The sequence below is a fragment of the Sciurus vulgaris genome (genome assembly GCF_902686455.1).
Source record: "Sciurus vulgaris genome assembly, chromosome: 18".
Lineage (NCBI taxonomy): Eukaryota > Metazoa > Chordata > Mammalia > Rodentia > Sciuridae > Sciurus > Sciurus vulgaris.
Window position 1 is genome coordinate 35123595 of NC_136479.1, and position 13504 is coordinate 35137098.

Genomic DNA, 13504 nt, shown 5'->3' on the forward strand with positions numbered 1-13504 from the left:
GAATCATTTCTAACAAATCCACACGGTGGAAAACAAAGAGGTTGTTGAAGACGTGAGTTGCCCCGAGAGGTGGCACATGCCTGTAATCCCAGCAGCTCAGGCGGCTGAGGCAGGAGGATCATGAATTCAAAACCAGCCTCAGCAACTTAGCGAGGCCCTAAGCAATTTAGCAAGATCCTGTCCCTAAATAAAATATAAAAAGGGTGGGAATGTGGCTCAGTAGTTAAGCAACCCTGGGTTCAATCTGCACCAAAACCACCCCCCAAAACCGAGTTATATCCTTGTGTGTTCACACAGAGTGACATGCTTGACAGGGTTTTTTTTCAAAATATTTTATTATGAAAATTTAAAAACACACCCAAGAGTTGAACAAAATTTACAATGAGCACTGAATGCACACCACCGAGAATCTATGGTTAACATTTGTCTCTCTTGGTTGTTTTCGGCAGCGCTGGCTGCGCACCACTGGCTACTCTTGGTTTGATTGTAGATCATGCATCTATCCATGATATATTTTTAGGTGAGAAAAAAATGAGGTGTGCTCTGTCCAGTATTAATTCCATTTTAGTAAAAGAAAGCAAAGATAAAGACTGTACTCCATGCATATATGTGTTCATAAAGTCTAGGAAAAAAAGTATCCAAAAAGCCAGCTGAACTCCATGGGGTTGCCCCAGGAGGATTCTAAGAGGAGGCAGAGACCATCATTTTATCTCTCCAATCACCTCTCGCATTGAGATGCTTGTGGAAGTTGTCGAAGCCCTAATAAGGAATTTTAAAAATATTTCTCTAGTAAGAATGGAATGAATACTCTAGTCCAGTTCTTGACATCCCCATGAAGGGAAACTGAGTCAGCACTCAGAACCCTAAATGCAGAAGTCGTAACATCCCCTGAGTCCACGCAGGAATTTCACCAGCCCTGTGTACATGGCACATGGCACACGGGAGTAATCACGCACCTGTGTGCACCTTGTGTGTGCACACACATGTGTGCCAGGGTCCCCTCTACAGGGACACACTCAGGTCCCACCTGCGTCTTCCTCAGGACACAGGTGTGCTGGGCACCTGCTGGGTCTTTCCCAGCCTCTCCCGAGGGCCTCCTCAGGCAGTGGAAGAGATGCAGGATAGTTCTTCTGGTCCCTGCCTACTCACATGGACACCTCTGTTCCCTGGGGCCAACCAGAAAGCCTTCCCCAACCTCATACCCCCTGGTATTCAGCTCCTCCGAAAGGATCTATGGCCCCCTCTCATTCCCACTTTATTTGTTTCTAGGTGCTGGGGATGCGACCCAGGGCCCTGGGCATACTAGACCAGCACACTGCCACTGATCGGCGCCCCAGAGGACATTCTTCTTTCACCCAAATATTTATGGGTGCCTACCCCAGGTTGGGTGACAAGACAAGAGAGGCATAGCCCCGTCCTCTACCTCCAGAAGCCCCCAGGCTCATGGGGGACAGGCACAAGAGTCACAGGCCGGCGCATGGGTGTCACATGCCGACTCAAGGCGCCAGACCAGCAGGGCAGGATCAGGGGAAGGGGTGGTCCTGGAGGAGGCGCTGTCAGGGCTGAGTTGGGGGTGGAGGGAGTGGCTTACCCGGGAGGGAGTGGCTTACCCGGGAGGGAGAGGCTTACCCGGGAGGGAGTGGCTTACCCGGGAGGGTGTGGCTTACCCGGGAGGGTGTGGCTTACCCTGGAGGGTGTGGCTACCCTGGAGGGAGTGGCTTATCCGGGAGGGTGTGGCTTACCCTGGAGCGTGTGGCTTACCCGGGAGGGAGGGCGTGTGTCCAGTGCGGATTGGGAAGAGGGTCTCTGGGAAGGCCAGGGCTGGGAACACAAATCAGGAGGAGGCTCCTTCCCCAGCCAAGGCCCCCAGGAAGAGCGGCAGCACCCAGGGAGGAGGAGCTGGGCAGGACTCCATTCCACCTCGCCCATCTCAGGCCCCTCTGCCCAGCGGAGCAGGAGTGGGGATGGGCATTGACTGGGGATGGGCATTGATGGTGACCTCCCTCTCCCGTCCCCCAGTCCTCCTCATAGTCTCCCTTTCAGTGAGGGCCTCGGGTATTGTTCCGCTTTTGTAAAGAGGGGGATCGAGTGACAAAGCCCGGTGGGTGGGCAAGCGGCCCAAGAGGCCTCTTCTCTCCCGGGCAGCATCTGCATGGGGGCGGGGCTGTTCCATCCCCCCACCTCTGGCTTCCCAGGAGCTGGCTGTTACCATGACGACAGGCCTGGGATCCCACAGTCCCTGGAGCGCCCTCCCCACCATGGCTGCTAGAGGAAGGGCCCCCAACTCCCCTTCACCCTGGAGGGGGCCGGGGCACACAAAACGTCGCAGCCTCGTCCCCAGCATCCTGAGCCTCCCAGTCCGCCATGACAGTGACAGGGGCGGGGGCTCAAGGAGCAGAGCTGAACCTCACTTCACTCTCGTCCAGGTCTCCAGGCCTCTGTGGGCCAGTTAGAGGGAATGACACGTTCCCAGGGCCCTTGACAGCCACTGGTCTCACGGCAGAGCGAGAGGCTGGGTGGAGGGCTCACAGCGCTGGGACCAGGTGGGTGGGCAAGGACACTGGGGACCAGGGTAGAGTCTGCAGCCCTGTCCAGAAGACACAGGGTGCCCCTAGGAGGTGAGACTGGAGCCCAGCCTACAAGACAGAGCGGAGAAGGGCCGCCAGGGCCTGGGAAAGGATCCCCACGAAGATTTGGAGCAAGGAGCGGCATGAAATGAAGAAGGATGGGGGCTTTCCTGGGAGGGCTTTGACACCCTCCCGGGGAATGGGAGCTGGGGTCGACAATTTGGGAACCTGTGTTGTCCCTGATCAGGTGGTCAAGGCTGGGGCTTTTTTTCAAAGGGGACCATGCCCCTGCCCTCCTTTTTGTGGGAAGCTCAGGATCTTGCATCAGTACCTCTCACCACGCAGGCACGGGTGCCCCATCCCTCCCGTCCTCTGGGACAGCCAGGGCCTGGGTGTGTGCCAGTGACAGCATATGCCTTTCTTTGTCCCAGCTGGAAGGGGAGCTGAGCACTAATGAAGGCATGTGTGGGAATGCTGTCCCGTCCCCTTCCTGAGCCCCCACCCCTTGCCAGGCTCTGCAGTAGGCAGGTTTTGGGGGCGTGGAACTGGGTGGGCAGGTGTGCTTCCTGCGTGGTTACTGGCAGCCTCGTGCCTGATTGCCAACCCTGTCCTTAGGAGCTACATAACCCTGAGTCAAAACTTTGAGTTTTCTAAACTTCAGCTTCTTATCTGCAAAATGTGTGCAGGATTCTTTGTAAGACCGCCATGAGTATTCAAAAGGGAATTGTCAAGTGCCTGGCCCAGGGACTGCTTGACTCACTGAGGTCCATGTTCAGTTCCCTAGCCTCCCTGCTCCCTCAGTCCCAGTCATTCATTCTCTAAGCATTCCCTAGCAGCTGGTAGGGTGTCTGACCCTGGACTGAGACCTCATCTAGAATCTTGTTTTATTTATTTATTCTTGTTGTTTTGGTTTTTCTGCTTGTTTTGGTACTGGGAATTGACCCCAGGGGTACTCCGCCACTGAGCTACATCCCCACCCCTTTTTTATTTTTTTATTTTGAAACAGGGTCTCACTGTGTTTCTCAGGCTGGCCTTGAAGTAAGGCTCTTCCTGCCTCAGCCTCCAGAATAGCTGGGATTACAGGGACAGTTCTCAAGTGCAATCTCGAGTCTGAATCCTGCAGTTATTTGTAGACCAAGGGGGTGGGGATAGATGGAGAATGGTGGGAACAGTCTAAGGGGTCCCAGAAAGGACTCCCTTGGGGGACGTGATGGTGGCACTTGGATTTTACCTGCTCAGCTATGTGGGAACCACAGCAGTTTCTAAGCAGGTCACAGATGTCTCCAAGGGGGCACCTTAAAGAGGTGATAGGGTGGTAACACTCCTTCAGAAGGGAGAAGAATGGCCTTGGGAAATGCGTACAGTGTCCAGAGTCAGTTACAAATGGAACGTAGTAACTCTATGCCCTTGCATATGTCCCGCCTCTCAGCCTCAGTTTCCCCACCTGAGAAATGGGCATAGTGTAGTATTCTTGGAAGGCTGAGCAGGTGGCATGAGGTCCAGCTTGCAGCGGGATCCCTCAGCAGAGGTGCACAAGAGTAGGACCATCTATTCTCTTTACAGAAAAGGAAACCGAGGCACATAAACCAGTGAAGAGGCAGAGGCTGCCCCTGGACAGTCACTAAGTAGGAACCGAGACTTCCCACACGGAGGCCTTAGACAAGTCTCCCCACTTGGGAGAACGACCTTGTATTGGGGGTGTTGGCAACGAGACCTTCGCACACACTGTTCCGACGCGGGGAGAGTCAGGGAAGGGGAAGAACCTACTGGAAAAAGTAGGGTGAGCCGGCCGAAGAGGCCGCCCACAGCACAGGTCCCCCGAGGGCGCCCCAGCGTGGCTGAGAGACGCGGCGCCTTTAATGCCTGGCGGGGGCGTGTCCGGGGGAGCGGGTCCCGCCCCTGGGCGTGTCCGCCCGGAGCCCCGCCCCGGGCTTGTAGCCGCGGCCCGGGGGAGACCGCGCCGGCTCTGGCTCCGCGGCGGCTCGAGTGGCAGCGGCGGTGGCGGCTCGGCGGGCTCGGCGGCTTCTGTCCTTCGGGCGGCTGCCCGAGCGCTGCCCGGCGGCGTCCGGACACACGTGGGCAGCTCGGCTATGGCCCGCACCCCGCGACGTGGCGGGCAGGCTCGGGGGAGCGGGACGGCCCGGTCCGAGTGAGCCGGGGCCGCCCTCGCGCTCTCCACCCGGGCCGCCCGGGATGGCCGTGCCGCCGCTCCGCTGGGCGCTGCTGCTGTGGCAGCTGCTGGCGGCGGGTGGCGCGGCGCTGGAGATCGGCCGCTTCGACCCGGAGCGCGGGCGCGGGCCGGCGCCGTGCCAGGTGGTGGAGATCCCCATGTGCCGCGGCATCGGCTACAACCTGACCCGCATGCCCAACATGCTGGGCCACACGTCGCAGGGCGAGGCGGCCGCCGAGCTGGCCGAGTTCGCGCCGCTGGTGCAGTACGGCTGCCACAGCCACCTGCGCTTCTTCCTGTGCTCGCTCTACGCGCCCATGTGCACCGACCAGGTCTCGACGCCCATCCCCGCTTGCCGGCCCATGTGCGAGCAGGCGCGCCTGCGCTGCGCGCCCATCATGGAGCAGTTCAACTTCGGCTGGCCAGACTCGCTTGACTGCGCCCGGTTGCCCACGCGCAACGACCCGCACGCGCTCTGCATGGAGGCTCCCGAGAACGCCACGGCCGGCCCTGCCGAGCCCCACAAGGGTCTGGGGATGCTGCCCGTGGCGCCGCGGCCCGCGCGGCCCCCTGGCGACGCAGCCCCGGGCCCGGGCGCGGGAGGCACCTGCGAGAACCCAGAGAAGTTCCAGTACGTGGAGAAGAGCCGCTCGTGCGCGCCGCGCTGCGGGCCTGGCGTCGAGGTGTTCTGGTCCCGGCGCGACAAGGACTTCGCGCTGGTTTGGATGGCCGTGTGGTCCGCACTATGCTTCTTCTCCACCGCCTTCACCGTGCTCACCTTCCTGCTGGAACCCCACCGCTTCCAGTACCCCGAGCGCCCCATCATCTTCCTCTCCATGTGCTACAACGTCTACTCGCTCGCCTTCCTCATCCGCGCCGTGGCTGGCGCACAGAGCGTGTCCTGCGACCAGGAGGCTGGCGCGCTCTACGTGATACAGGAGGGCTTGGAGAACACCGGCTGCACCCTGGTCTTCCTGCTGCTCTACTACTTCGGCATGGCCAGCTCGCTGTGGTGGGTGGTGCTGACGCTCACCTGGTTCCTGGCAGCAGGCAAGAAATGGGGCCATGAAGCCATCGAGGCCCATGGCAGCTACTTCCACATGGCTGCCTGGGGCCTGCCAGCACTCAAGACCATCGTGGTCCTCACGCTTCGCAAGGTGGCTGGGGACGAGCTGACTGGGCTCTGCTACGTGGCCAGCATGGACCCAGCGGCGCTCACGGGCTTCGTTCTGGTGCCCCTGTCCTGCTACCTGGTGCTAGGCACCAGCTTCCTCCTGACTGGCTTTGTGGCCCTCTTCCACATCCGCAAGATCATGAAGACCGGCGGCACCAACACGGAGAAGCTGGAGAAGCTCATGGTCAAGATTGGGGTCTTCTCCATCCTCTACACGGTGCCTGCCACCTGCGTCATTGTCTGCTACGTCTATGAACGCCTCAACCTGGACTTCTGGCACCTCAGGGCCACAGAGCAGCCATGCACAGCAGCCACTGCGCCCGGAGGCCGGAGGGACTGCTCTCTGCCAGGAGGCTCCGTGCCCACTGTGGCTGTCTTTATGCTCAAAATCTTCATGTCTCTGGTGGTAGGCATCACCAGCGGTGTGTGGGTGTGGAGCTCCAAGACATTTCAGACCTGGCAGAGCCTGTGCCACCGCAAGATGGCAGCTGGCCGGGCCCGGGCCAAGGCCTGTCGGGCCCCCGGGGGCTATGGCCGTGGCACCCACTGCCACTATAAGGCCCCCACCGTGGTCTTGCACATGACTAAGACGGACCCATCTCTGGAGAACCCCACACATCTCTAGTGACAGGCCTGGCTCTGGATGGCGGCTGCCCCCTCCTTGCCCTCCCCTCCCCCCAAGAGACAGCTGACTAGCAGCTGCCCAGCTGTCAAGGTCAGGCAAGTGAGTGCCAGGGGGCTGAGGACCAGGGTGGGGACCCAGCGAGACTCACACCCCTATCCCCCCTGGTGGTTCCCAGAGGGCCCGAGGAGAGGAGGGGCAGAGGAGGGCGTGGTGCAGCAGGGAGCTTATTTAATGCTGTAATTTATTGTTGAGTTTCTCCGGAAGCTGTGACTGGAATAAACCCCGTGTGGCACTGCTGAGTCCTCTCTGGGCTGGGAAGGGGGAAGACAGGAGAATGAGGTCCCCAGGGCTCCCTGGGAGTAGAGCTGGTGGGGGTGTCGGGCTCAGCCCAGGTCCCATTCTCTGGCTCCCCACCGATCAGGAGGAAGTTCCCCACGGGACAGCCGTTTCGCAGGAGGGTGCGTGTACGCGCCTCTTTCTGAGGCCCGAGTGCCATGTCTCCGAGGTGGGCCTGGGACACCTGCCAGGACCCTCAGGGACTCCCAGGGTGACAGCCCCCAGCTCTGGGCACTAGCCTGCTTAGGGTCATGGCCATCTCCCCTCTCCCACTTTGCTTTCCTCGTTTGTGTAGGAAATGAGGGTGTCAGCCTGCTCCCAACTTGTCTCAAGGTCCCTTTCACAGGGCCTGAGGCTGGAAGACGACCTTGCCGTTGCCTCTGAGGCTTATGGCCTGTTTGATCCCTTTCTTGGGGTGCTGGTCAAGGCGTCGTCACTGGGAGCGGGCAACATGGGGCCAGTCTGGCGATGGCTTCTTGGTAGTGCAGACGTGGGCCTAGAGGCGGGAGCCCCTGAGCTTGGTGGGGACTAGAGCAGGCCGGGAGGGGTGGGCGGCTCCACACACACAGCTTGCACGCTTGTGTTGGGAGGTAGGAAAGGCACCGCGCATGTGCTGGGGCAGCGCAGAGCATCTGTCCCCTGAGGTGTAGCTGTGTGGGCCACCCGAGACCTGTCAGCGTGGGGTCAGACACCAAAGCCCCATCTTGGCCTCTGACTCCAGCCAGGTGAAGGTCTCGGCTACTGTCCTACATGTACTACGCAGAGCCAGTGTTCAGTGTCAGTGCCTGGAGACCCCCAGGGCCCAGGCTGGGGCAAGTGCCCTTACCCATGATCCACTGCTTTCTGTCAGAAGGGCAGAGCCCCCATTGCAGGGCCTCTCAGGCCTGAGCTTTGCCCGGCACGTCGCCGGTGCACAGGGGCAGAAAGCAGTCTGATGAGAATCACACCGTTTGGATCAAGGTCCCAGACAGGCTCGTCATGTGTTGAGTTGGGGTCAAGCTCATCCCTCAGCCCAAGGGCCTCCGGGGACTATACAGTGTCCTCGTCCTTCCCTTCCCACAGCACCCAGGAAGCTGGTGCCTTTGACCGACGCCAAGCAACCTTAATTCCTTCTACCTGTCCACATGCAGGTCTTTGGGTGAGAAACAGAAAGAGCTTATGGAAGTTACTGGTAAGGAGCCCAGGCTGGGAATGACTATGGCCCGAGTGGGCATCCGGGCAGTTCGCAGCAGTGTGGGTGCTGAGAGCATGCACTGCGGCAGGGGCCGCTAGAGCAGGAGAGGATCTGCAGCAGCTGTGGAAGCTGAGCAGGGCAAGGGCACCAGAGCACCCTCTTCCTGCCGGGCAGTGCACAGGGGTGGGACTGGCCCTCAGCGGTATCCCCTTAGCAGAAACAAACCTGGTTCTGGCTTCCAAACCACTGGAAGGTAGGAGCTGCGGAACACCAGGGGTGGCAATGCCCTATCAGGAGGGCAGTTTGGGGGCTGGGATGGTCCATGCTGGTCAGGATTCGAGAGAAGGGCACGCCATGCCAGGAAGTGCCTGCAGGAGTCCCGGACCCTGGGGGAGTATGTAGGGGTGCTTAAGGCCTCGGACATAGCCTTCCCCTAGGCTGTTGGCGCTTCACTGGTTCAAAGTCATGGCCACGCAACCTGAGGCTGTATTGGGGGTACCTGCGTTTGCCACCAGAGCTTTTGTGATTTCTATGCCATGGATTTGATTTGTTCCAGCGTGGGGAACTGTAGGGTGTGCCACTTAGGTCAAGTCCAGAGCAACTGTGCGAGGCGGGGGGAGAACAGCGGGAGCTCCCCTCCTCCCAAAACAGAACACCTGAGAACCAGGCAAAATACCCCAAAAACCAGTACCTACTGGCACCTATACCATGGGCCCTGGTCCCCTTCTTCCCCTTCGGGTCTTCGGTCTATGCCTGAGGAGGGCCTGAGTGCAGTCTCCCAGAACCCGGAGCCAGGGGCTGTGTTCACTCCCACAATCAGCTCCTGGGCTGGGACAGTCCAGAGTGAAGAGGCCTAAAGGTCCACGGCAAGGGGTGCGGGGTCAGGGTCACCCTCTCTTCCTGCCTGGCTCACTCTGCTAGAGACACCCTGGCCCCCAGCAAGCTGGAGGGGCCCCACTGAGGACCTGCTCTAGACTCCAGAAGCTTCCTCCCCAGACAGGGTTTGAAGATCAGGGGTGATCTCGGATGATTCCCAGAAGCTGAGACTCAGACCTTGGTCCTCTGGAATGAAGTTCTCACATCCTCACTTGCACTACTCAATGGAGGGGACGTGATTGCCACGCCAGGTAAGGAGCAGATAAGATAGGAAGGTGCTGGGATGCTGAACAGGGCCAGGGTGCAGACCAGAAGGGATTGACAGTCCCATGGGTACCTAGGAACCCACCAGGAACAGGACTCCACAAATCAGGCTGGGAGTCCCGAGTGCTGACTGGTGCAGAGAATGCGTGGCAGTGGCAGAGCTCTCTTCTCCAGAGCTGGAGGAGACAGGCGAGTCCAATCCCAGCGGCCAGGGGGCCGAGTCCTCCTCCCCCCACCAAAAAGGGGTGGCCATCCCTGAGTGCGTGGTGCAGCCTGTTCACAAGGCGACTGGCAGAACCTGATGGGGGCTGTGGCCTTCCCTCACACCCTCTTTCAGGTTGATGTCTGACCTTCTGCTGTGCCCGGTTTGCATGGTTGAGAAGTGGCAGTCCCACTCCTCGGTGAACAGCACTGTGGCAGTGGCTCAGCAAAATCTCTACTCCACAGCAAGCTGCGGCCCCACAGTGGGCTGCTCAAACCAGTGACTCTAAAAAATACACGAGGGCACAGAGAGAACGCGAGCAGCCACGTGGTGGAACCACGAGGCTGAGCACCCGGGAATTCACCACACTTTTCACTCCTCCTGTGGACGTTTCGTTATTTTCCTTGAAAAGAAAAATGTTATAGTATTAGGAGTTCCCCCCAAACTAAAGGAACAAATACTCACAATTTAAGCCTTAAAAATGCTTTGTCCCAATTCCTAGCTTCAGATGAAATCTGGGGAGCTGGATAGACAAGGCCAGGCAGGTGTGGAGGCCAGGCTAGGCCTGTCCAGCTGCACCGGGAATGTCTCCCAGAGGTGCAGCAATGCAGCCGACAGGCCCACCCGGACTGGGCAATGGAGCTCCAGCCTGCCAGGATGCCTTCACAGGGAGCTGGCAGGCCGGCTGGAAAGCAGCTCCCAGGGCTAGCCTCCCTGCCACCACAAGAGCACAATGACAGAGCCGCCAGAATAGTTTCTTCTTTATAAACACAAGTACATAATGTTTATTTGAAATTCCAATTTATTACAAGTTCACCCTTTAATGGGGCCCTTCCTCCTTAGAGACAATTTAAAAAACAACCAACAATTCAGGTGTCACTGCAGTGGGAACACGGAATTCTCACTATAACAAGAAAAGACTGATCTAGAAGAAGCGGGGCAGGGGTGGTGGTGGCTGGCCGATCCTGTTGTAAAGTCAGTGCTTACTCCAAGCCGGCAGGGGGAGCGGCTGGAAACCTACCCACCAGCCACTGGAGCCAAGTCCCAGGACCCCTGGGCAGGGAGGAGAGGGGAGCTGGGACCACGCCTGGGAGTGTCACGTCAGGAGGCTTAGTCTCGGTCCTAGGAGTGGCAATCCCCTTGGTGGGCTTCTTTTCCTTTAGATACACAAGAGCTGAGGTGCTCACATGTTCCAAATTCAAAGTTGATAGAATAGAAAATCAAACCCTGTCTTGTACTTTTATCAAAATCTGTCATAAAAGGGAAAGAAGACTACAAACTTTGCCTAAATATAACGAGGAGGCTAGACTGGCCGTGGAAGTGCTCTCTGAGCTGCTCCCACCCTCCACCCCCACTGACACTGACCACTGACATACGCAGTTTGCAGGAGCTCCGAGTCTGAAGCCAGAATGGGCTCGGGAAGAGGCAGATATGGACAAGGAGGCACAGAGAGCCACCATGGTAGGCAGAGGGGCCCCTGGCCACCACAGATGCCACTGGACCAGTCTCCAACCCAGCCCCTCTGCAGGAGAGCAGGTGGGTGAGGGAGATGGGGGCGTAAAGCAGACACGTCATATAAACTGTACTGTACATGTGCCAAAGCGAGATGACAGATATTTTACAAGATGTTCTTTATACAATATCACTGTTGAAACAAGCAACTTTTAATAACTAGAAAAGTCAATTAAAAAAAAAAAAATCAAACATTTCAATTCTTCCTGCTCTTCTGCTCCCTAAGAGCTTCTCTGGTGTGTGGGTGGGCTGGGCTCCAACACCCCTCTGGCCAGATCCATCAAAGTAAAGGTTATACGCATGATTATAAGCAGGACTCCAGTCTCTAAGTGAAGTGCCTTTGTTTTTTGTTTTGTTTTGTTGAGGCGATGGGGCAGGGAAGTGGGGAGAAGGCTATAACAAAGGGGAGGGGTGTTCAGGAATGGCTCCAGAAAAACGTCCCTTTACTCTGCTAAGATCAACTTAAAAGACCACAACTGTCTCATGATGCTGGTGAATACAGAATTCTGTATGGCACTCACTGACATGCCGTCACCTGAGAGGGAGGAGGAGGAAGAGACAGAGTACGGGCTGAAAGAAACGAGACTGTGTATAAATACAGATGAAACAAAACAAAACAAAACAAAAACAACACAGCCTCCCCAGTTAGCCTGATTACTCTCAATCCTGCTAAGTAATGCCGTAACCCTCACTGGAGACCAGAGGGGCGTGGCACTGTTGCCAAGGTGGGAGGGGCCTTAGGAAGGAAGGAAGGAAGGAGAGAAGGACATGGGCTCACAGGAGAAGTGGCACGCCGGGGCACCCTCCTGGAAACGCTCGAAAGCAGGGCTAAGGCCCTCTCCTGCACCCAGAAGTTCTGGCAGAAACCACCTACCCAATATTAGGCTCCCGAAGAGCTTTGCTTGAACAGGCCCAGTGGGGGAGTTTCAGAACAGCACAAGCTGGGGGTGACAGACATTTCTGGACTCCCATGATTGCTTTCAAGTTCTTCTCCATCTTCTTCTCCTGCCTCCCCACTCCCCCCAGCTGTCTCCCACTACTCCCCCTGCCTCAGATCCCTTACCAGGGCCCCTCTCTATTTCTTCTGCCTTCGTCCCCTGGACTGTCCAACAGGCTCTGGATCACTGTCCCCTTCATCATCAGCAAGCCGATCGGGAAACTTCTTGCGTTTCCTGCGGACATAAGGGTGTCCAGGAAGGTGTTTATGCAGCAGAGCCACCAGACACTGTTCGGTCTTCACTGTGCAGCTGAGCACATGGCTGCCACGGCAGTTGTAAAGCTCAGCGTTGGTGAACACCTGCTTCATGTCAGTAAGAAACTCCTGCACAGACCGGTACTCCCCACAGGAACACTTGTTCTGTATTGTCTGAAAGTCCATGGGGTGGGCGATCACCTCATAGTAGTCCTCAGCCTCATCTCTGGTCACAGGCTCCCTGTGGAGAAGAACCAAATGGAATCTTGAATGCAACTGAGAGAAACCTGGATATCAAATAAGCAGGCCCAGAACGCCCACACCTGCTAGGATCAGCCGCCTGGAGGACACTGAGAAGGTGTGGTCACCCTGTAAGAGCAGTCACTATCCACTTGGAAGAGCTAGTTGCCCTGTCACGGGACATGTCCTGAGAGGAAAGGGATCAGGGCAGGCCCCGGGGTTCAGCGGAGTCCTCCCTCAGCAGCTGCCTTCTCTCAGTACCCTAGACCCACTGGACTGCCTGGCCACCTACTTGGGAACAGAGCTCACCTGAAGGGCCAACTGTAGCGGTACTTCACAATCTTGTGGAGGATCTCCTCACACTTCTGCAGCTCCAGGCTTTGCCTCCGGGAGCTGCGCTTGGTCTGAAGTACCTGATGCCAAAGAAAGAAGAATGTCTATTACAGGCCCAAGAGTAGAACAGCAGGCAGGGCAGAAAGTGTGTGCATCTTCTTATTAAAAATAAAAAGAACAAGAAAGAAAAGAAAAAGGGAAGAAAAAAAAGGCAGTTCAACCATTTTCTTGAAGTAGAGACATCATTTGACATTCGAGTCGGGCAACACTCTGGGCCCAGGAGGCAGGCATCTTCCATCCATCCACTTGCCTGCTCCCTGGTGGACAGCGATCAAAGCAGCAGAGGGCAGGCAGCAGTTGCTGTATGAACAGCAGGACTGTCAGAGGTCGGCTGGAGAGGGCCACTGTCAACAGGATACTAGCACTCTGACAGCAGATGGACTTGGGATTATGGTGAAACCATGGATGGGTATAAACAAGCAACTGCAGAAAGCCAGGCCGTTGCTGGACCTCCAGCAGCCAATTTTGTGGAGGTGGGGTGTGTCTGGGAAGGAAAACAAGAGGTCCAACTCCCCTGCAGGGAGGGCTCTTCCACAGAGGGCACTGTGAGAGGAGGTGGCTGAGGAGAGAAGAGACGGAATCTCTCTTCCAGGTGGCTGTAACCAGTAGGGACCCATTGCAGTAGGAGCCACTGCCCTGGAGGACATAGGGCTGGGCACACAGGAGGATCTTTAATGCCCTTTGATCTCCATAATGGCTTGCTTTATGCCCCCAACCCTCACATGGTCTGTCAAAACAAGCACATTTTCAAGAGCTGCTTTCTGTTCTTCAAAGCTCAA

The 13504-nt window shown here is 57.3% G+C and overlaps 2 protein-coding genes across 2 annotated transcripts in view; one reads left to right on the forward strand and one right to left on the reverse strand.

Annotated features, from left to right (window-relative positions):
- Nucleotides 1-4518: 4518 nt before the first annotated feature.
- Nucleotides 4519-6690, forward strand: FZD9 (frizzled class receptor 9). Its single transcript, XM_079120513.1, has one exon. It carries the CDS (start codon nt 4761-4763, stop codon nt 6534-6536), a length of 1776 nt encoding a protein of 591 aa, XP_078976639.1. The 5' UTR covers nt 4519-4760; the 3' UTR covers nt 6537-6690.
- A 3448-nt stretch (nt 6691-10138) lies between these two features.
- The window catches only part of BAZ1B (bromodomain adjacent to zinc finger domain 1B), a 73104-nt gene continuing 69738 nt past the window's right edge, over nt 10139-13504 (reverse strand). The window contains exons 18-19 of the mRNA XM_079120514.1: nt 12642-12745; nt 10139-12333 (exon numbers count right to left, since the gene is read on the reverse strand). Coding sequence (XP_078976640.1) covers nt 11976-12333; nt 12642-12745 — 462 coding nt within the window. The 3' untranslated portion in view covers nt 10139-11975. The remainder of the gene's footprint in view (nt 12334-12641; nt 12746-13504) is intronic.

Excerpts from the sequence above, each read along its gene's own strand:
- FZD9 (XM_079120513.1), top strand. The coding sequence starts at position 4,761 with ATGGCCGTGCCGCCGCTCCGCTGGGCGCTGCTGCTGTGGCAGCTGCTG.